The sequence below is a fragment of the Nerophis ophidion genome, linkage group LG05, assembly GCF_033978795.1.
Source record: "Nerophis ophidion isolate RoL-2023_Sa linkage group LG05, RoL_Noph_v1.0, whole genome shotgun sequence".
Classification (NCBI taxonomy): Eukaryota; Metazoa; Chordata; class Actinopteri; order Syngnathiformes; family Syngnathidae; genus Nerophis; species Nerophis ophidion.
Genome location: NC_084615.1, coordinates 75,127,869 through 75,151,805, shown reverse-complemented (window position 1 = coordinate 75,151,805; position 23,937 = coordinate 75,127,869). Strand labels below are relative to the sequence as shown.

Sequence of the window (23,937 nt, the reverse complement as noted above, 5' to 3'; positions counted from 1 at the left end):
ACATCATTGAGGCCGCCTCTAAACGGAGTGGTCACATATATGGGAGTAGGAAGAAGCAAATCATATACAACCCGGCCCACTTCTCCACTTAATAGCAATCGCTAACACATATGTTCTCTTCCTGTTCTTAATTTGTACACAATTTACAATCAACTCATTCTTAATACAACAGTTCTCTTCAGATGAATAATGTCTTATTTGCAATAGGTTAATGGCGTTTATTGTAGTTCTTCTTCCTTCTACTTTGCGAACAAATAGCCCCTTAAAGTGGATCATTGTCAGGTTCAAACACTGATGACATCTATTAAACAGACAAGAAGAAAGGAACCATGCACAGATAGAGTTCAATTTAGCTCATGAGGAGAACGCATGGAGCTGCACACTTAGTCACAGTCACGCCCTACGCTCCTAGGTTCAGCTCCCGCATCCCTCTATTTATTCATGAGTTTCACCGTCAACATCATTGAGGCCGCCTCTAGAAGGAGTGGTCACATATATGGGAGTAGGAAGAAGCAAATCATATTCAACCCGGCCCACTCCTCCACTTAATAGCAATCACTAACACATATGTTCTCTTCCTGTTCTTAATTGGTACACAATTTACAACAAACTCATTCTTAATACAACAGTTCTCTTCAGATGAATAATGTCTTATTTGCAAAAGGTTAATGGCGTTTATTGTAGTTCTTCTTCCTTCTACTTTGCAAACACTTGTAACTTGAATAGCCTCATAAAGTGGATCATTGTCAGGTTTAAACACTGATGGCATCTATTAAACAGACAAGAAGAAAGGAACCATGCAGAGACAGAGTTCAATTTAGCTCATGAGGAGAACGCATGGAGCTGCACACTTAGTCACAGTCACGCCCTACACTCCAAGGTTCAGCTCCCGCATCCCTCTATTTATTCAGGAGTTTCACTGTCAACATCATTGAGGCCGCCTCTAGAAGGAGTGGTCACATATATGGGAGTAGGAAGAAGCAAATCATATTTAACCCCGGCCCACTTCTCCACTAAATAGCAATCACTAACACATATGTTCTCTTCCTGTTCTTAATTGGTACACAATTTACAATCAACTCATTCTTAATACAACAGTTCTCTTCAGATGAATAATGTCTTATTTGCAATAGGTTAATGGCGTTTATTGTAGTTCTTCTTCCTTCTACTTTGCGAACAAATAGCCCCTTAAAGTGGATCATTGTCAGGTTCAAACACTGATGACATCTATTAAACAGACAAGAAGAAAGGAACCATGCAGAGACAGAGTTCAATTTAGCTCATGAGGAGAACGCATGGCGCTGCACACTTAGTCACAGTCACGCCCTACGCTCCAAGGTTCAGCTCCTGCATCCCTCTATTTATTCAGGAGTTTCACCGTCAACATCATTGAGGCCGCCTCTAGAAGGAGTGGTCACATATATGGGAGTAGGAAGAAGCAAATCGTATTCAACCCGGCCCACTTCTCCACTTAATAGCAATCACTAACACATATGTTCTCTTCCTGTTCTTAATTGGTACACAATTTACAATAAACTCATTTTTAATACAACAGTTCTCTTCAGATGAATAATAACTTATTTTCAATAGGTTAATGACTATTATCGTAGTTCTTCTTCCTTATATTCTGCAAACACTTGTTGCTTGAATAGCCTCTTAAAGTGGATCATTGTCAGGTTCAAACACTGATGACATCTATTAAACAGACAAGAAGAAAGGAACCATGCAGAGACAGAGTTCAATTTAGCTCATGAGGAGAACGCATGGCGCTGCACACTTAGTCACAGTCACGCCATACGCTCCAAGGTTCAGCTCCCGCATCCCTCTATTTATTCATGAGTTTCACCGTCAACATCGTTGAGGCCGCCTCTAGAAGGAGTGGTCACATATATGGGAGTAGGAAGAAGCAAATCATATTCAACCCGGCCCACTCCTCCACTTAATAGCAATCACTAACACATATGTTCTCTTCCTGTTCTTAATTGGTACACAATTTACAACAAACTCATTCTTAATACAACAGTTCTCTTCAGATGAATAATGTCTTATTTGCAAAAGGTTAATCGTGTTTATTGTAGTTCTTCTTCCTTCTACTTTGCAAACACTTGTAACTTTAATAGCCTCTTAAAGTGGATCATTGTCAGGTTCAAACACTGATGACATCTATTAAACAGACAAGAAGAAAGGAACCATGCAGAGATAGAGTTCAATTTAGCTCATGAGGAGAACGCATGGAGCTGCACACTTAGTCACAGTCACGCCCTACGCTCCAAGGTTCAGCTCACGCATCCCTCTATTTATTCAGGAGTTTCACCGTCAACATCATTGAGGCCGCCTCTAAACGGAGTGGTCACATATATGGGAGTAGGAAGAAGCAAATCATATACAACCCGGCCCACTTCTCCACTTAATAGCAATCGCTAACACATATGTTCTCTTCCTGTTCTTAATTTGTACACAATTTACAATCAACTCATTCTTAATACAACAGTTCTCTGCAGATGAATAATGTCTTATTTGCAATAGGTTAATGGCGTTTATTGTAGTTCTTCTTCCTTCTACTTTGCGAACAAATAGCCCCTTAAAGTGGATCATTGTCAGGTTCAAACACTGATGACATCTATTAAACAGACAAGAAGAAAGGAACCATGCAGAGACAGAGTTCAATTTAGCTCATGAGGAGAACGCATGGAGCTGCACACTTAGTCACAGTCACGCCATACGATCCAAGGTTCAGCTCCCGCATCCCTCTATTTATTCAGGAGTTTCACCGTCAACATCATTGAGGCCGCCTCTAAACGGAGTGGTCACATATATGGGAGTAGGAAGAAGCAAATCGTATTTAACCCCGGCCCACTTCTCCACTTAATAGCAATCACTAACACATATGTTCTCTTCCTGTTCTTAATTGGTACACAATTTACAATCAACTCATTCTTAATACGACAGTTCTCTTCGGATGAATAATGTCTTATTTGCAAAAGGTTAATGACTATTATCGTAGTTCTTCTTCCTTATATTCTGCAAACACTTGTTGCTTGAATAGCCTCATAAAGTGGATCATTGTCAGGTTCAAACACTGATGACATCTATTAAACAGACAAGAAGAAAGGAACCATGCAGAGACAGAGTTCAATTTAGCTCATGAGGAGAACGCATGGCGCTGCACACTTAGTCACAGTCACGCCCTACGCTCCAAGGTTCAGCTCCCGCATCCCTCTATTTATTCAGGAGTTTCACCGTCAACATCATTGAGGCCGTCTCTAAAAGGAGTGGTCACATATATGGGAGTAGGAAGAAGCAAATGGTATTCAACCCGGCCCACTTCTCCACTTAATAGCAATCACTAACACATATGTTCTCTTCCTTTTCTTAATTGGTACACGATTTACAATAAACTCATTTTTAATACAACAGTTCTCTTCAGATGAATAATATCTTATTTTCAATAGGTTAATGACTATTATCGTAATTCTTCTTCCTTATATTTTGTTCCAGCACCGTTCACAGCTATAAGTCATTTATTTTCATCACATAATTCCACAGTATTCTGGACAACTGTGTTGCTGAATCTTTTGCAATTTGTTCAATGAATAATAGAGACGTCAAAGAAGAAAGCTGTAGGTGGGAAGCGGTGTATTGCGGCCGCCTTTAGCAACACAAACACAGCCGGTGTTTCATTGTTTACATTCCCGAAAGATGACGGTAAAGCTTTACTATGGAACAGAGCGGTCAAGCAAACACGGTTGGATTGGAGCACACACACAAAGTACAGTGTATTATGCGGAGATCACTTCGAAAGATCGTGTTTCGAAGAGGGTCCCATGCGAAGGGCAGAGATGGGCATCGCCACCACCCATCGACTGGTGCTAAAGAAAGAAAGGTGTGGGGCCGACCTTCAGGTTGTACAGGTACGACCATTTAATCTTACTAAAACACTAGTAACACAATAAGCAGATAAGGGATTTTCCAGAATTATCCTAGTAAATGTGTCTAATAACATATGAATCATTCACACTGTATAGTCTTTGTTTTATTGTCATTGTTTGGTTGTCAAATGTTAGAGTTGTATCATTAAATAGAGGTCGGTGTCTAGCAGGACCGATAATCAGCATTTCCGTTTTTTTGGTGTTGAGTTGCAAAAAGTTAGCGGACATCCATTGTTTAATTTACTGGCTCACCTGCACTGGCTTCCTGTGCACTTAAGATGTGACTTTAAGGTTTTACTACTTACGTATAAAATACTACACGGTCTAGCTCCATCCTATCTTGCCGATTGTATTGTACCATATGTCCCGGCAAGAAATCTGCGTTCAAAGGATTCCGGCTTATTAGTGATTCCCAAAGCCCAAAAAAAGTCTGCGGGCTATAGAGCGTTTTCCGTTCGGGCTCCAGTACTCTGGAATGCCCTCCCGGTAACAGTTCGAGATGCCACCTCAGTAGAAGCATTCAAGTCTCACCTTAAAACTCATTTGTATACTCTAGCCTTTAAATAGACTCCCTTTTTAGACCAGTTGATCTGCCGTTTCTTTTCTTTTTCTCCTATGTCCCACTCTCCCTTGTGGAGGGGGTCCGGTCCGATCCGGTGGCCATGTACTGCTCGCCTGTGTATCGGCTGAGGACATCTCTGCGCTGCTGATCCGCCTCCGCTTGGGATGGTTTCCTGCTGGCTCCGCTGTGAACGGGACTCTCGCTGCTGTGTTGGATCCGCTTTGGACTGGACTCTCGCGACTGTGTTGGAGCCATTATGGATTGAACTTTCACAGTATCATGTTAGACCCGCTCGACATCCATTGCTTTCCTCCTCTCCAAGGTTTCTCATAGTCATCATTGTCACCGACGTCCCACTGGGTGTGAGTTTTTCCTTGCCCTTATGTGGGCCTACCGAGGATGTCGTAGTGGTTTGTGCAGCCCTTTGAGACACTAGTGATTTAGGGCTATATAAGTAAACATTGATTGATTGATTAATTGATTGATAATTTCATTAAAACACGCCTCCAGCTGACTACAATCCGGCGTGTTGGTCAGCTTTAGGGGCATGTAGAGTTGGTTTGTTTTTTTCTCTCCATGTCACAATTAAAAACACTCAGGTCTCACAGGACCTAATAAGCCACAGGTGTTATACAAACTGTCCATTAGGTGTCGCACTATCACCGAGTGTGAGGCTCCGACGCGTCTAAACCACTGCCTGGTTGACAGACCAATCAGGGAAGAGGTGGGCGTGTCCCACAGTATGACTACAGAGAAAGTTCGCGCCGACCTGCCGCTGCTGCAAATGTGAGTGTCCACTTAAATAAATAGCGGATTATGCCGAGTTAAAGTGTGTCTAACTAGTCCAATGATGGCACTCGATGTTTTACCCGTGGAGGATTTCCCGCGTAAAGTGATGCCCGGAGGTGACTCCTGCACGTGCGGCGCCAAGTGCCGGAACAGCAGCAGCAGCAGCGTCTTCTTCCTGGGATTATTCACGCTGTCACTCTCCCTGCACGCCGTCACCCTGCTCTGCTACTTGGACCTGCGCTCCGAGGTCAAAAGGGAACTAATCCACCAGAAGCGGGACTCCGTGTTGACACTCGTGGGGAGTGACTTGGCCAGCCCGGCGTCTGCGGTCCTCCCGCCCGGACCCCCGCGGCTCGACCCCGGCAGCAGCAGCAGCAGCAGCCGCGCCACAGATGATCCTGAGGTACATGAAAATAACCACAGCTTTTTGATGGCTGCCGTCGGGTTTTGTTGTGGGGATGTTTCCACTACTCACTATTGAATCAACACGTCTCTCATCTACATTCTAGAGCAGGGGTAGGGAACCTATGGCTCTAGAGCCAGATGTGGTTCTTTTGATGACTGCATCTGGCTCTCGGATAAATCTGAGCTGGCATTGCTTAACAGGATAAGTAATGAATAATTCCACTTGTAATCGCAGTGTTAAAAACAACGTTCAACATATAAAACATTCTCATGCATTTTTATGTTCAAGAAGTCGCGTTAATGGTAAGAAGTAATTTATTTGCCCCCTCCTGGGGGTTCTTCAGACCACCAAGAGCCTGTTTTAGGGTTACAATAATGTTTTATTTGATTTTTCTCTCAGTTGCTTTCCAGCAATTGTCTTTTTCTCTTTCGTCCTCACTCGCGCTCTGGCTCCAGCCCCAACCCTGTCTCTCCTCCTGAGCGACAGGTGATTAGATAAAAAGGGCCCAGGTGGGCCGTCTACGCACCTGTCGCTGATTTCGAGGCCGGTCCTGGCAACATCCCGCTTTGCTGCACCCCCTCCACAGTTAGCTTCAGAATAACATGAAGTATATTTATATAGCGCTTTTCTCAAGTGACTCAAAGCGCTTTACATAGTGACACCCAATATCTAAGTTACATTTAAACCAGTGTGGGTGGGCACTGGGAGCAGGTGGGTAAAGTGTCTTGCCCAAGGACACAACGGCAGTAACTGGGATGGCACAAGCGGGAATCGAACCTGCAACCCTCAAGTTGCTGGCACGGCCACTCTACCAACCGAGCTATGCCGCAATGTTATTGCAAAGTATAAGAGACTTATTCTACTCTGGAAATGTTGGTCTTACTTAAAAAAGCATGCGTTTAGTTGTGTTCAGTGTTAAAAAAAAAATATTATATGGCTCTTAGGGAAATACATTTTAAAATATTTGGCTTCTTGGCTCTCTCAGCCAAAAAGGTTCCCGACCCCTGTCCTGGAGCAAGGGTCACCAACGCGCGGGCACCAGGTCGCCCGTAAGGACCAGATGAGTCGCCCACTGGCCGGTTCTAAAAATAGCTCAAATAGCAGCACTTACCAGTGAGCTGCCTCAAATTTTTAAATTGTATTTATTTACTATCAAGCTAGTCTCGCTTTGCTCGACATTTTTAATTCTAAGAGAGACAAAACTCAAATAGAATTTGAAAATCCAAGAAAATATTTTAAAGACTTGGTCTTCACTTTGAATAAATTCATTTATTTTTGTACTTTGCTTCTTATAACTTTCAGAAAGACAATTTTAGAGGAAAAATACAACCTTAAAAATGATTTTAGGATTTTAAAATGGGTTGTACTTGTATAGCGTTTTTCTACCTTCAAGTTAGAAAGGTTTTGACACTACTTCCACATTCACCCATTCACACACACAGATGGAGGGAGCTGCCATGCAAGGCGCTAACCAGCAACCATCAGGAGCAAGGGTGAAGTGCCTTGCTCAGGACACAACGGACGTGACGAGCTTGGTACTAGGTGGGGATTGAACCAGGGTTGCGCACAGCCACTCCTCCACCGCGCCACGCCGTCCTATATACCTTTTTCTTCATTCCTGACAATTTAAATCAATGTTCAAGTCAATTTATTTTTCATTTTAAAGAATAATAAATATATTTTAATTTAATTATTCATTTTAGCTTCTGTTTTGTCGACAAATAATATTTGTGAAATACTTCTTTAAACTTATTAAGGTTAAAATTCAAAAACATTATTCTGGCAAATCTAGAAAATCTGTAGAATCAAATTTAAATCTTATTTCAAAGTCTCTCGAATTTCTTTTAACATTTTTGTTCTGGAAAATCTAGAAGAAATAATGATTTGTCTTTGTTAGGAATATAAATTTTGGTCCAATTTGTTGGATATTCTAACAAAGTGCAGATTGGATTTTAACCTATTTAAAACATGTCATCAAAAATGTATATTTTTTCTGAGAAATCATTAAGATGATCAGTGTTTCCACAAAGATAAATATCATAAATTATTAATAATAACTTAGTTTAAGGTAAATTGAGCAAATTGGCTATTTCTGACCATTTATTTAAGTGCGTATCAAACTGGTAGCCCTTCACAATAATCCGTACCCAAGAAGTAGCTCTTGGTTTCAAAAAGGTTGGTGACCCCTGTTCTAGAATATATGGCGCTCTCTTAGAAAAGGCACACTAGTGCTTAAAAAAGGGTCTTGACCATGCCTGGGCATTTATTTTGACTCGGGGGGCCACATTTAGAGAAAACAATGTGTCTGGGGGCTTGTAAATCTAGTTTTAGGGACATTAATAAAAAACCTCACAATAATGTCTGATTGAATGCTAAAAAGGTTATGACAGACCGCCTTATGGAGTTTTACATTTTCTATGGACAATAAAACACTGAATATTGACAAAATAATGATGTCACACCTTTCGATCGACATATTTTACAATAAGGTGAAACGCAACAAATATGCAACAAACAGTGAAGTATGATACATTCTGATATCTCGGATATATCACTAAGCTCTCAATCAATCGGTACAGAGCCCACAAGTTGATACACAAGATATTTAAATGTTGAAAGCAAAACAAATTAAAACGTATTTAACACATAAATGACGTCTCTGGGTTCCCAGGGACTTTTAACATTGAGGCAGTGTTTCTTAACAAAAGGTTGTTGGGCCAAAATAGGTCTGTTTTTTCATCTTATACTCAGTTGTAATACACTTTTCCACCACTTGTGGCAGCAATGACAATCTAAAACAAACAGAAGAAGTCTGGAGCTACAGTCGGATTATTTTGCGCAAAAATTATGACTCAAGCGGTGAAACTCTTTAATTTTAATGAGTTTAGTAAAACGTTGATTATTAATTTAGTTTATTCCAATAATAATATTGTATTACTGAATAGTTCTTCAATTTTTATGACTACCTTCTTATGGAGTATGTTTAGTTATTATTGTTTTTTTCTAAATCAGCCTGACCTAAGCCTTAAGTCTATTGAATGAAATTAAAATCAATAGTAAGCATAGAAATTCAGTATTAATATTTAACTTGTCAAACAAGTTCAGAACCCCTGCCTTAAGGTCTACAATTTATATTGCATTGGTTTTGAAAAGCTCTAGAACTTTTTTGTGAAAATCTCCTTCCGCGTCTGTGGAAACGCTCCCCACCCACACTGCCTGGTGCCTCATCTGAGCTGCTGTGACATAGATTACCATAGTAACTAATTATATTACCATATTAACTAATTAAATGACCATAGTAACTCATTAGATTACCATCCTTACATTCATCCATTTTCTTCCGCTTATCCGAGGTGGGGTTGCGGGGACAGCAGCCTAAGCAAACAAGCCCAGACTTCCCTCTACCCAGCCACTTCGTCCAGACGTGGTAGTAACTAATTTGATTACCATAGTAACTAATTTGATTACCATAGTAACTGCTATATCATCCAAAAACGCAGATTCCAACCATTGAAATACTTTGTATAGTTCAAGACTTTACAAACATAATGGCAGCCTCACTTTCCATCTTAATGACCTATAACAATTATTTGGGAATGTCCGGCGGGCCAAATTGAAAAGCTGCGGAAAACTGTGTTATTTTTTTGCAAATATTAGCTCATTTGGAATTTGATGCCAGCAACATGCTTCCCCCCAAAAAAACTGGCACGAGCGGCAAAAAAGACTGAGAAAGTTGAGGACTGTTCATCACAATAGAGTTGTATTGTCCTTATTACAGTGAACAGGTTCAAAGAACAACAAAATTGGAACAGTTCCCCTAAGGTGCATACACAATAATTTAGTAATATAAATAGTCAAAAAGATAAGAAAGAAGATATGTATCTATATATATGTATATATCCACACACATGCATATACATATACATCTACAGCATTATTTGGAACATCTCAAAGGTGAACATGTTAATCAGGAACAGGTTAGTTCAAGTTAAAGTACCAATGATTGTCACACACAATCATTGGTGATGAAATTTGTCCTCTGCATTTGACCCATCAACCTTGATCACCCCCTGGGAAGTGAGGGGAGCAGTGGGCAGCAGCGGTGCCGCGCCCGGGAATCATTTATGGTGATTTAACCCCCAATTCCAACCCCTGGTGGGTGGCATGATTGTGTGTTAAAGCAGCTTCCATGAAATGCTCACTCATTTACAAGCAAGGATGGGGCGAGGGTCACCCACTTTGTGAACAAATGCGTTAGCAAATTGTTGAACGGTTTAAGAACAACATTTCTCAATTAGCTATTGCAAAGATTTTAGACAATTCAACATCTACGGTCCGTAATATCATCAAAAGTTCTAGAGAATCTGGAGAAATCACTGCAAGTAACATTGAATGCCCGTGACCTTTGATCCCTCAGGCAGTACTGCATCAAAAAGCAACGTCGGTGTGTAAAGGATATCACCACATGGGCTCAGGAACACTTCAGAAAACCACTGTTAGTAACTACAGTTGGTCGCTACATCTGTAAGTGCAAGTTAAAACTGTACTATGCAAAGCGAAAGCCATTTATCAACAACACCCAGAAACGCCGCTGGCTTCGCTGGACCCCAGCTCATCTAAGATGGAGTGATGTAAAGTGTTCTGTGGTCCACATTTCAAATTGTGTTTGGAAACTGTGGACGTCGTGTCCTCCGGAACAAAGAGGAAAATAACTGTCTGGATTGTTATAGGCGCAAAGTTCAAAAGCCAGCATCTGTGATGGTATGGGGGTGTATTAGTGCCCTCATTCCTGACATTTAACACACTATGACATTTTTACCAATATTTTTTTTGTACAGTCACACAATATCGTACCATGGCCTTAATACCATGGTAATATCGTACCATAAGATTTTGATATTGTTACTCAATTTGCTCGTTTTTAGGGATGTATCTGATAGAATGGAAAAAAAAAATGAGAGCGACACAGGAAAGGGCTTGGCTGCTCATATTCACAAAATACATTTTCATGATAGTCTGTCCAATTACAAAGCTTGATGAAGGTTTCTTATTGTCATCCCATTGGGTTGAGTTTTTTTCTTGCCCTGATGTGGGATCTGAGCCGAGGATGTCGTTGTGGCTTGTGCAGCCCTTTGAGACACTAGTGATTTAGGGCTATATAAGTAAAAATGTATTGATTGATTGATTGATTGATGAAGTGTTGCTATATATGTCTGTCTGCCGGAAATACATAAATAAATTCATTTATGATAGTAGGGGTGTAACAGTACACAAAAATTTCGGTTCGGTACGTACCTCGGTTTAGAGGTCACGGTTCGGTTCATTTTCGGTACAGTAAGAAAGCAACAAAATATAAATGTTTTGGTTAATTATTTACCAAATTTGTAAACAATGGCTTTATCCTTTTAACATTGGGAACACTATAATAATTCTGCCCACGTTAATCCACATTAAACTGCCTCAAGTTGTTGCTTTGATTAAATAAAATGAAAAAACCTTTCTTCTACATATAAAAAGTGCAACATTAAACAGTTTCCATTGAAACTGTTTAATGTCAACTCATCATGCTTAATTTATTACAGCATTTGGGAAGCCTGTAGTTGACTTTTATTATGTAAATGTTGTATTTTTATCAACATGTGATAGCAGGGACCCTGCTATTCAAAACTAGGCTGCTACATTACTAATGATTCATGTAACTATAGCTGAATTAATAGTACAATTGGAATAGGAGAGACTATTCGCGCACACACACACACACACACACACACACACACACACACACACACACACACACACACACACACACACACACACACACACACACACCACACAGCAAAATGAGCTAATGTTACGCTAAAAGCTAATTAGCCCTCACCTTAAGCCTATACTGTGAGCTAGCTGAGCTGCAGTTTAAGTTTCTAGAAGGTCAACGGGCTCATAGTGATGTTTGTAATAGTTGTGACTGGGAAGTGTTTAGCATAATTTGGGTAGAGTGCGCTGCTCCCCTGCTAAACGAATATCTCTGCTCGATGCTGAAGCATTGATTTCATCGTTCTGAAGTCTGAATACGCACTGCTGAATGGCTTTGTATGTAACCAATCAAATGGTTGTGTGGGCGGGACAATGCTTGCTGCTGAGACAGAGCCACAGAGGCAGAAAGCAGAGCAGCTTGTGAAGACTTCTGCTTCCAAACTCGTTCGGTACGCCCGCGTGCCAAACCGAATCCCCCGTACCGAAACGGTTCAATACAAATACACATACCGTTACATCCCTACATGATAGTCAGTAGCCATTATGCTCTAAGCCAGTGGTTCTCAACTTTTTTTCAGTGATGTACCCACTGTGAACATTTTTTTAAATTCAAGTTACCCCTAATCAGAGCAAAGTATTTTTGGTTGAAAAAAAGAGATAAAGAAGTAAAATACAGCACTATGTCATCAGTTTCTGATTTATTAAATTGTATAACAGTGCAAAATATTGCTCATTTGTAGTGGTCTTTCTTGAACTATTTGGAAAAAAGATATAAAAATAACTAAAAACTTGTTGAAAAATAAACAAGTGATTCAATTATAAATTAAAGCTGCAAGCAGCGTTGGTCGGGTCCGCCTTTGGCTGCTGCCCCCGAGACCCACGGCCGGATAAGCGTTAGAAGACGCAATTTTTGCCAGACCTGATGTGTCTGTCAAGTTTGGTGAGTTTAGAAGCATTTTAAGGGGGTCAAATAACAGCTCAAAGAGGCAAAAATGACATTTTTTACGAGACTTTGCACAGGGGTTCTTTGAAGGCGCGTAAAATCAAAACCTGAGAACTTATCAAAACTCTGTTCTATACTTTTAATCAGAAGGGTTCAATCTCTCTCCTGTGCAAGTTTGAAGCCAAAACAACAAACGCACTCAGAGGAGATAATGTTTGAAGAAAGGTGACCGTTTTTTCCAAAACGTTTGTTTTGAAGGGGGGATTGCAAACTTCCTGTTGATTTTTGTTGGGGGTTGTCAATCTATGAAATGTAGGTTTAAGCGAGACCTACATAGAGGTTTTTGTTTCATGTCCCTCCGACATTCTTACCGGACGTTACAAGCAGTTTTGTCTGTTTTCTTCCTAGAAGCAGTTTTTTCAGTGTTTTATTCAAAAATAGCGCTAGAACGCAATTTTGAGTTTTGGGTTTTGTTTTTTTCATTAGATCGCAATATTCGCCAGTCCTTATGTGTGCGCCAAGTTTGGTGACATTTGAAGCATTTTAAAGGGGTCAAATTACAGCGCAAAGAGGCAAAAATTGCATTTTTTGCAAACATTTTATTTTGAAGGGGTTTTTGCCAACTTCCTGTAGATTTTTGCTGAAAGAAGTGAGTGTATGAAAATTGGGTCTAAGTCAGACCCACATAGGAGTTTTAATTTCATGTCGCTATGACATTCCTAACAGAAGTTACATGCAGTTTTGTCTGTAATTTTTTCCTAGGAGGCGCTAGAGCGCAATTTTCATTTTGGGGGATTGGTTGCTTAATATGTTGGGAAGGTTAGCTATACCGACGTGTGTGTCAAATTTGGTGAGTTTTGAAGCATGTTAAGGGGGTAAAATTACAGCGCGTAGGTGCGGAATAATAATAAAACACAGTAGTTTCAATAGGGTCCTTGGCCCATGGCAAAGGACATGGCCAAGGACCCTAAATAAAGATTTCTACACATAGAAGTAATCATCAACTTAAAGTGCCCTCTTTGGGGATTGTAATAGAGATGCATCTGGATTCATGAACTTAATTCTAAACATTTCTTCACACAAAAATGAATCTTTAAAATCAATATTTATGGAACATGTCCACAAAAAAATCTAGCTGTCATCATTGTTGTATTTCTTTTCACAGTTTATGAATTTACATTCATATTTTGTTGAAGTATTATTCCAAAAATATATTTATAAAGGATTTTTGAACTGTTGCAATTTTTAGAATACAAATGTCACGTACCCCTTGGCATACCTTCAAGTACCCCCAGGGGTACGCGTACCCCCATTTGAGAACTACTGCTCTAAGCTATTAAAATTAACACATGCCTGGAAAAATTAGCGTATAAATCATATGTATTTCATTGTATCATTCATATAATTCTACCCAGGAAGATATTTCACTGCAAGTTCAATAAATTCACTTTCCGGTTTATCATCACGCATTTTCTCTTTGCCATCTTTGCTACCGGTCTTGTTCACGAGTGAGGGAAGAGTGGATCGCGAGATCGACAGGCGGATCGGTGCGGCGTCTTCAGTAATGCGGACGTTGTACCGATCCGTTGTAGTGAAGAAGGAGCTGAGCCGGAAGGCAAAGCTCTCAATTTACCGGTCGATCTACGTTCCCATCCTCACCTATGGTCATGAGCTTTGGGTCATGACCGAAAGGATAAGATCACGGGTACAAGCGGCCGAAATGAGTTTCCTCCGCCGTGTGGCGGGGCTCTCCCTTAGAGATAGGGTGAGAAGCTCTGCCATCCGGGAGGAACTCAAAGTAAAGCCGCTGCTCCTCCACATCGAGAGGAGCCAGATGAGGTGGTTCGGGCATCTGGTCAGGATGCCACCCGAACGCCTCCCTAGGGAGGTGTTTAGGGCACGTCCAACCGGTAGGAGGCCACGGGGAAGACCCAGGACACGTTGGGAAGACTATGTCTCCCGGCTGGCCTGGGAATGCCTCGGGATCCCCCGGGAAGAGCTAGACGAAGTGGCTGGGGAGAGGGAAGTCTGGGTTTCCCTGCTTAGGCTGTTGCCCCCGCGACCTGACCTCGGATAAGCGGAAGATGATGGATGATGGATGGATGGATGGAAAATCTATAGTTACTTGAAGTCCAATTATTAGCCCGGTGGGGTACATTACCATATTTTTCGGACTATAAGTCGGGAGTGCGACATATACTCCGGAGCGACTTATGTGTGAAAATATTAACAAATTACCGTAAAATATCAAATAATATTATTTATCTCATTCGCGGAAGAGACCAAGAAAATGTCAGCAATCGTCACATACACGTCAACCAATAAGAATTCGGCGGGGGAGGGTCATGGCAGAAGTGCATTGTGGGTCACGGAACGCTAACTGCTATATGCTACTGCCGTAGCTATTAAAATGGATCATTTCATCGTTGGCGGTAACTTATAAAAACTAAGAAGGGCTGTTGTGTTTCCTTTATGTTGTGTTACTGTGAGGATCCATCCATCCATCCATTTTCTACCGCTTATTCCCTTTCGGGGTCGCGGGGGGCGCTGGCGCCTATCTCAGCTACAATCGGGCGGAAGGCGGGGTACACCCTGGACAAGTCGCCACCTCATCGCAGGGCCAACACAGATAGACAGACAACATTCACACTCACATTCACACACTAGGGCCAATTTAGTGTTGGATGTTCTCCCGAAATGTGTTTGTCAATCTTGTATCGTGTGGCTTCACAGCGTGGCGCATATTAGTAAGTGTTAAAGTTGTTTATATCACAACCATCAGTGTACTCTGTGTCACCCAGTATGCCTTTCAATCTTGTACGTGTGATTGCGGAAGCTGCACACAACATGTTGCCTGACTAAAAATCGGTGTGTACATGTTGTTGAAGGTGTCTAACTAAGGCAATGGCTTCACAGCACGCTCATATTCATGTCATCAGGATGAACGCTTTTGGATAGTCGGGAGAACGTTAGCGGCTCCAATTGTCTTCATTACTCTGTGAAACAGGTTTAAATAGCTCTGTGAGTGGTAAAGGCGGCCGACCTCTGATATATTTCAGCGGGCGGTTGGTTCGGGTGGACGGCGGGTGGATGACGGGTGGATGACGACTTTGGTGATGCGGTTGCGGATGATATAATTGCCTATCCGCGCATCTTTAGTTGGCATATATTTCCTTAATCAAAAATGGTCGGAAATGTTTGTTAAAAGATGCTACCTCAGTAGAAGCATTTAAGTCTCACCTTAAAACTCATCTGTATACTCTAGCCTTTAAATAGACCTCCTTTTTAGACCAGTTGATCTGCCGCTTCTTTTCTTTCTCCTATGTCCCCCCCCTCCCTTGTGGAGGGGGTCCGGTCCGATGACCATGGATGAAGTACTGGCTGTCCAGAGTCGAGACCCAGGATGGACCGCTCGCCTGTATCGGTTGGGGACATCTCTACGCTGCTGATCCGCTTGAGATGGTTTCCTGTGGACGGGACTCTCGCTGCTGTCTTGGAGCCACTATGGATTGAACTTTCACAGTATCATGTTGGACCCGCTCGACATCCATTGCTTTCGGTCCCCTAGAGGGGGGGGGGGGGTTGCCCACATCTGAGGTCCTCTCCAAGGTTTCTCATAGTCAGCATTGTCACTGGCGTCCCACTGGATGTGAATTCTCCCTGCCCACTGGGTGTGAGTTTTCCTTGCCCTTTTGTGGGTTCTTCCGAGGATGTTGTAGTCGTAATGATTTGTGCAGTCCTTTGAGACATTTGTGATTTGGGGCTATATAAATAAACATTGATTGATTGATTGAAAAGACACCGCAGTAGTAAACTGTAGGCATGCAACGGTGCTTGGTATAATCCTGCACGGAACAATCCGCCTCTATTGATAATGGCCATGTGCGTGTGTTTATGTACGTGTGTGGGCGACCTTCCCTGTCCACCGTCGCCAAAGTCAAGCTCGTCACGACGTAATTAATGTTCAATATGCGTTGTGCCTCTTCCCCCCTCACACAGCTGGAAGTGGAGCCCAGAAGAATGAAATATGGCTAACACTAGCATAGGAATTAAAACAGGATTTACAAGGAGCAGTAACGTCCGGGACAGACTTTAGTCTCACAAACTGCTGCAGCTCACCAGCAATCCTGTCCTCAATATGAACCCGCAGGCAATCACAGCGTGTCTTTGTGACTGAACTACTGTATTGGTCCCAACTGGGAGAATAAACCCACCGACAAATTGTTATATCCATCTCTTTTTTTAATCAGACTTTTTGTTTGTGTTTGCTCTGATTCAACTCATTCATCATGTTGAAATAATTCTTGAGTTTATAGATTAGAAAAAAAAATGTCCCCTAAAGGAACTAACAAACTAAAGAGAGTCTGTTATTGTCATAGCATTTTTGAATCTCAGTAAAACTAAAGATAATGCAGTTTGACAACAGCAGAAGAGAAGGTTGAACAAAAAATACAAATGGACAGAGCGTAAATAAAACCAAATTGTGGGTGTAATTATAGATGGTGGTGGATCGATGAAGTTTGTCTTAAAAGCCTACTGAAATGAGATTTTCTTATTTAAACGGGGATAGCAGGTCCATTCTATGTGTCATACTTGATCATTTCGCGATATTGCCGTATTTTTTCTGAAAGGATTTAGTAGAGAACATCGACGATAAAGTTGGCAACTTTTGGTGCTGATAAAAAAGCTTTGCCTGTACCGGAAGTAGCAGACAACATGCGCGTGACGTCACGGGTTGTGGAGCTCCTCTAATCTGAACATTGTTTACAATCATGGCCACCAGCAGCGAGAGCGATTCGGACCGAGAAAGCGACAATTTCCCCATTAATTTGAGCGAGGATGAAAGATTCGTGGATGAGGAGCGTGAGAGTGAAGGACTACAAAAAAAAAGAAAAAATACTATACGGTGGGAACGATTCAGATGTTAGACGAATTTACCAGGATAATTCTGGAAAATCCCTTATCTGCTTATTGTGTTACTAGTTTTTAGTGAGATTATATGGTCGTACCTGTACAACCTGAAGGTCGGCCCCGCACCTTTCTTCAGCACCAGTCGACGGGGTGGTGGCGATGCCCATCTCTGCCCTTCGCAGGGGACCCTCTTCGAAACACGATCTTTCGAAATGATCGCTGCATAATACACTGTACTTTGCGTGTATGCTCCAATCCAACCATGTTCGTTTGACCGCTCTGTTCCATAGTAAAGTTTCACTGTCATCTTTCGGAATTTGTAAACAATGAAACACCGGCTTTGTTTGTGTTGCTAAATGCGGCCGTAATACACCGCTTCCCACCTACAGCTTTCTTCTTTGACGTCTCCATTATTCATTGAACAAATTGCAAAAGATTCAGCAACATAAATGTCCAGAATACTCTGTAATTATGCGATGAAAACAGACTGGAAACGGTGCTGGAACAAAATGTCCTCTACAATGCGTGACGTCACGCGCATGCGTCATCATACGGCGACGTTTCAGCAGGATACTTCGGCGCGACATTTAAAATTGCAATTTAGTAAATTAACCTGGCCGTATTGGCATGTGTTGCAATTTTAAGATTTCATCATTGATATATAAACTATCAGACTGCGTGGTTGGTAGTAGTGGCTTTCAGTAGGCCTTTAAGTCTGAAAGCACAGGTATAGCACAATGATTGCAAACAATCCATTGGAGGCAGCCACCAGTTGACATACTTAACACAAAAGTAAAACAATATCCATGATTGTTGATCCAAAGCTAATGAATATTTTGGCAAAATGAGAGTAGGAAGTTATTTTTGTTTTTTACATTCTTTACGTACGTGTTATAGAGCCTGCTGGTCACTAAACACTGCACGACTGTAGCAGCAGAGTACATCAAATACAGCCACAAAATTATACATTGATGAAATAAAAGCATGTTTTGTAGTAAGTTTATGGAACAATAATTTTTGTCCTTAAAATTCTAGACAATACCTCATAATGACGGCTTCACGGTGGCAGAGGGGTTAGTGCGTCTGCCTCACAATACGAAGGTCCTGCAGTCCCGGGTTCAAATCCAGGCTCGGGATCTTTCTGTGTGGAGTTTGCATGTTCTCCCCGTGAATGCGTGGGTTCCCTCCGGGTACTCCGGCTTCCTCCCACTTCCAAAGACATGCACCTGGGGATAGGTTGATTGGCAACACTAAATTGGCCCTAGTGTGTGAATGTTGTCTGTCTATCTGTGTTGGCCCCGCGATGAGGTGGCGACTTGTCCAGGGTGTACCCCGCCTTCCGCCCGATTGTAGCTGAGATAGGCGCCAGCGACCCCGAAAGGGAATAAGCGGTAGAAAATGGAAATGGACCTCATAATAACAGTGTCAACAGTTGTATTAAAATGTATTCACAGCTTTTGCTCAATACTTTGTTCATGTACCCTTGGCATTAATTACAGCCTCAACTCTTTTTAAATACGATGCCACTAGCTCGGCACACCTATTTTTGGGCAGTTTCGCCCATTCCTCTTTGCCATTCCTTTTTTGCAGCACTTCTCAAGCTCCATCAAGTTGGATTTGCAGCACTGGTTGTCATCCAAAATGTATTTGTACATTGCTGCAGTCATCTTAGTCTAGTCGGGGAGGGGATGAGGAACCTGATGGTCACTCTGTCAGAGCTGGAGCCATCCTCTTCTCTTTGGAGAGAGGAGAACTTTCCAGAAGAACAACCATCTTTGCAGCAATCCACCATGGTACAGCGGCCAGATGGAAGCCATTTCTTAGTAAAAAGTTTGCCAAAATGCACCTGAAAGACTCTTAGACCATTAGAAACTAAATTCTCTGGTGTGATGAGACAAAGATTGAACTCTTTGGCATGAATGCCAGACATCATTTGGAGGAAACCAGGCAGTGCTCATCACCAGGCCAGAACCGTCCCTATGGAGGCGGCTGGAACTGGGAGACTGGTCAGCAGTGTTCATTTTGACAGCAAAATTTGATTTAGGTTTAGTCATAGTCTTTTGACTAAAATGTAATTTAGTTTTAGTCATAATTTAGTTATTTAAATTGTTGTAGTTTTAGTCTTGTTTTAGTTGACGAAATATCATAAGATTACAGTCGACGAAAACTACAGTAGATTTAGTCGACTAAAAGGGTAATATGTAAACTTTCCCTTCAATTTCTGAAAGTCAAAGCAAAACAGCAGAAAAATCACAGATACAAGTCTTATTTTGATGAAAATCATGTCTCAAGTTTAGTATTTCTCGAGTAAGCCGTGTAATAAACGGGATAACGTCGAGTGAGTTGTATGTTGTGGAAAAGGCTTACCTGTGTGTGGATTTCGGGCTGATTGGACTGTAAATGTCGCTTCAAGTTTGTTGTGTTTTTCCCCGTAATCCTCGCGCTGCATTTCTTACACTGCGTCTTGTTATCTTTGACGTCCATCCATCCATCCATCTTCTTCTGCTTATCCGAGGTCGGGTCGCGGGGGCAACAGCCTAAGCAGGGAAACCCAGACTTCCCTCTCCCCAGCCACTTCGTCTAGCTCTTCCCGGGGGATCCCGAGGCGTTCCCAGGCCAGCCGTGAGACATAGTCTTCCCAACGTGGATTGAACTTTCACAGTATCATGTTAGACCCGCTCGGCATCCATTGCTTTCCTCCTCTCTAAGGTTCTCATAGTCATCATTGTCACCGACGTCCCACTGGGTCATTATTGTCACCGATGTCCCACTGGGTGTGAGTTTTCCTTGCCCTTATGTGGGCCTACCGAGGATGTCGTAGTGGTTTGTGCAGCCCTTTGAGACACTAGTGATTTAGGGCTATATAAGTAAACATTGATTGATTGATTGAACGTGTCCTGGGTCTTCCCCGTGGCCTCCTACCGGTTGGACGTGCCCTAAACACCTCCCTAGGGAGGCGTTCGGGTGGCATCCTGACCAGATGCCCGAACCACCTCATCTGGCTCCTCTCCATGTGAAGGAGCAGCGGCTTTACTTTGAGTTCCTCCCGGATGGCAGAGCTTCTCACCCTATCTCTAAGGGAGAGCCCCGCCACACGGCGGAGGAAACTCATTTCGGCCGCTTGTCTCGTGATCTTATCCTTTCGGTCATGACCCAAAGCTCATTACTATAGGTGAGGATGGGAACGTAGATCGACCGGTAAATTGAGAGCTTTGCCTTCCGGCTCAGCTCCTTCTTCACCACAACGGATCGATACAACGTCTGCATTACTGAAGACGCCGCACCGATCCGCCTGTCGATCTCACGATCCACTCTTCCCCCACTCGTGAACAAGACTCCAAGGTACTTGAACTCCTCCACTTGGGGCACCTTATCGTGGTAGAGGAGTTTGCGTGTCCCAATGGTCCTAGGAGCTATGTTGTCCGGGGGCTTTATGCCCCCTGGTAGGGTCTCCCAAAGCAAACAGGTTCTAGGTGAGGGATCAGACAAAGAGCAGTTCGAAGACCTTTATGAAGAAGAAAAAACATAGACCCAGATTTCCCTCGCCCGGACGCGGGTCACCGGGGCCTCCCTCTGGAGCCAGGCCCGGAGGTGGGGCACGATGGCGAGCGCCTGGTGGCCGGGCCTGTTCCCATGGGGCCCGGCCGGGCACAGCCCGAAGAGGCAACGTGGGTCACCCCTCCAATGGGCTCCCCACCCATAGCAGGGGCCATAGAGGTCGGGTGCAATGTGAGCTGGGCGGCAGCCGAAGACAGGGCACTTGGCGTTCCGATCCTCGGCTACAGAAGCTATCCTTGACGTCAAATATAAAATTTCCCCATATGTCCTCTCTCCTCTTCTGCAGCGCATTCCCGGGTCAGTCTCAAACGCAAACTACGTTTACGTAACTTCCTTACCACGTCGCTCTGATTGGTTCTCTTCCCAACTTCTCCCGCCTCTTCCTAAAGAAATGAGTTCCGATTGAGGATCTCGTCTCTGGCAGACATTTTCGTCTTGTTTTATTCGTTGACGAATATGTTAATACCCCTCGTCATCGTCTTAGTCCACGTAATTATTTTATTTAGTTATTGTCTCGTTTTAGTCAGAAAAAAGGTCGTTGACGATAACTATGACGACTTTTCGTCAACGAAATTAACACTGCTTGTCAGATCAATCAATCAATCAATCAATGTTTATTTATATAGCCCCAAATCACAAATGTCTCAAAGGACTGCACAATAGACACAACATCTCGACTACAACATCCTCAGGCAAGAAACTCACACCCAGTGGGCAAGGGAGAAACTCACATCCAGTGGGCAGGAGAACCCCAGGGACCCAGTGACAATGCTGACTATGAGAAACCTTGGAGAGGACCTCAGATGTGGGCCCCCACCCCCCCCCCCCCCCCTCTAGGGACCGAAAGCAATGGATGTCGAGCGGGTCTAACATGATACTGTGAAAGTTCAATCCATAGTGGCTCCAACACAGTTCAAGCGGATCAGACAGCAGCGAGAGTCCCGTCACAGGAAAACCATCTCAAGCGGATCAGGATAGAGGGAAAGATGAATGCTGCGATGTACAAAGACATCATGGATAAAAACAACAATTCCCATCCAACCTCATGGTCCTTCCCTGACATCTTCATGTCCAACCATATCTCTCATGTCGATTAATCGACTCATGTGACCTGCGACTCGCCGGGCTGCCTGTCACGCTGATGTTTCCCGACTGTTGCGAAAGACGAGCGGACTGGAAGCTACGCAAGATCATTTTGTTTTTATGAAGGAAACATGAGACAGGATAATCAATCAATCAATCAATGTTTACTTATACAGCCCTAAATCACTAGTGTCTCAAAGGGCTGCACAAACCACCACGACATCCTCGGTAGGCCCACATAAGGGCAAGGAAAACTCACACCCAGTGGGACATCGGTGACAATAATGACTGAGAACCTTAGAGAGGAGGAAAGCAATGGATGTCGAGCGGGTCTAACATGATACTGTGACAGTTCAATCCACAATGGATCCAACACAGTCGCGAGAGTCCAGTCCAAAGCGGATCCAACACAGCAGCGAGAGTCCTGTTCACAGCGGAGCCAGCAGGAAACCATCCCAAGCGGAGGCGGATCAGCAGCGCAGAGATGTCCCAGCCGATACACAGGCGAGCAGTACGTGGCCACCGGATCGGACCGGACCCCCTCCACAAGGGAGAGTGGGACTTAGAAGAAAAAGAAAAGAAGCGGCAGATCAACTGGTCTAAAAAGGGAGTCTATTTAAAGGCTAGAGTATACAAATGAGTTTTAAGGTGAGACTTAAATGCTTCTACTGAGGTGGCATCTCGAACTGTTACCGGGAGGGCATTCCAGAGTACTGGAGCCCGAACGGATAATAGGAAATAAAGTATGGCTATGGTTCTGTTGACGCTCGTGTTGGCTTTGTAACATTTTCCTTAGCGATGACTCTCAATTTAGTCTGTGTCTTTTGCTAAGCCTATTTTAGATAGTGGAGGTTTCCCTGGATTAAGCCGAGGAGATGGGCCGAGTATTCAATCCAGATGGTGACGCTTCAAGATGTGAAAGACTGTGGGCCAGCTGTAAATATTTAACAGCACTGTGATGCTGTCCTTTCCAGATGTCTGCATTAAACAACTCTGATTACACATCCCACAGTTTACATAGTTGGAGAAACAGGAGCATGTGGCGCTTGGACGCAGCTGCTGCACTTGCTAGCTTTTGAGACTTTCCCTTTGAAGAATCTTTTGCTTATGGATTGTTCACTGAAGACTCCATCAAAGGCATGTTAGCAGCAATGCTACAATTCAAATAGATAGGTATACGGCAGTGGCGTACCGTCAGGGCCAGCAAGGCGTGGCACAGTGGTACAGTGGCCGTGTGCAACCCGAGGGTCCCTGGTTCAAGCCCCACCTAGTACCAACCTCGTCACGTCCGTTGTGTCCTGAGCAAGACACTTCACCCTTGCTCCTGATGGGTGCTGGTTAGCGCCTTACAATGTTTGTGTGAATGTGGAAGTAGTGTCAAAGCGCTTTGAGTACCTTGAAGGTAGAAAAGCGCTATACAAGTACAACCCATTTCAATCAATCGATCAATGTTTACTTATATAGCCCTAAATCACTAGTGTCTCAAAGGGCTGCACAAACCACTGCGACATCCTCGGTAGGCCCACATAAGGGCAAGGAAAACTCACACCAGTGGGACGTCGGTGACAATGATGACTATGAGAACCTTGGAGAGGAGGAAAGCAATGGATGTCGAGCGGGTCTAACATGATACTGTGAAAGTTCAATCCATAATGGATCCAACACAGTCGCGAGAGTCCAGTCCAAAGCGGATCCAACATAGCAGCGAGAGTTCCGTTCACAGCGGAGCCAGCAGGAAACCATCCCAAGCGGAGGCGGATCAGCAGCGCAGAGATGTCCCCAGCCGATACACAGGCGAGCAGTACATGGCCACCGGATCGGACCGGACCCCCTCCACAAGGGAGAGTGGGACATAGGAGAAAAAGAAAAGAAACGGCAGATCAACTGGTCTAAAAAAGGGAGTCTATTTAAAGGCTAGAGTATACAAATGAGTTTTAAGGTGAGACTTAAATGCTTCTACTGAGGTGGCATCTCGAACTGTTACCGGGAGGGCATTCCAGAG

At 43.2% G+C, this 23,937-nt stretch overlaps 1 protein-coding gene across 2 annotated transcripts in view; it reads left to right on the top strand.

The window, feature by feature from the left end:
• Positions 1-5,227: 5,227 nt before the first annotated feature.
• Positions 5,228-23,937, top strand: part of eda (ectodysplasin A) — a 55,595-nt gene continuing 36,885 nt past the window's right edge. For both annotated transcript variants that reach the window (XM_061901986.1, XM_061901985.1), the window contains exon 1: positions 5,228-5,683. In XM_061901986.1, the coding sequence (XP_061757970.1) occupies positions 5,339-5,683 (345 nt within the window). In that variant the 5' untranslated portion in view covers positions 5,228-5,338. The remainder of the gene's footprint in view (positions 5,684-23,937) is intronic.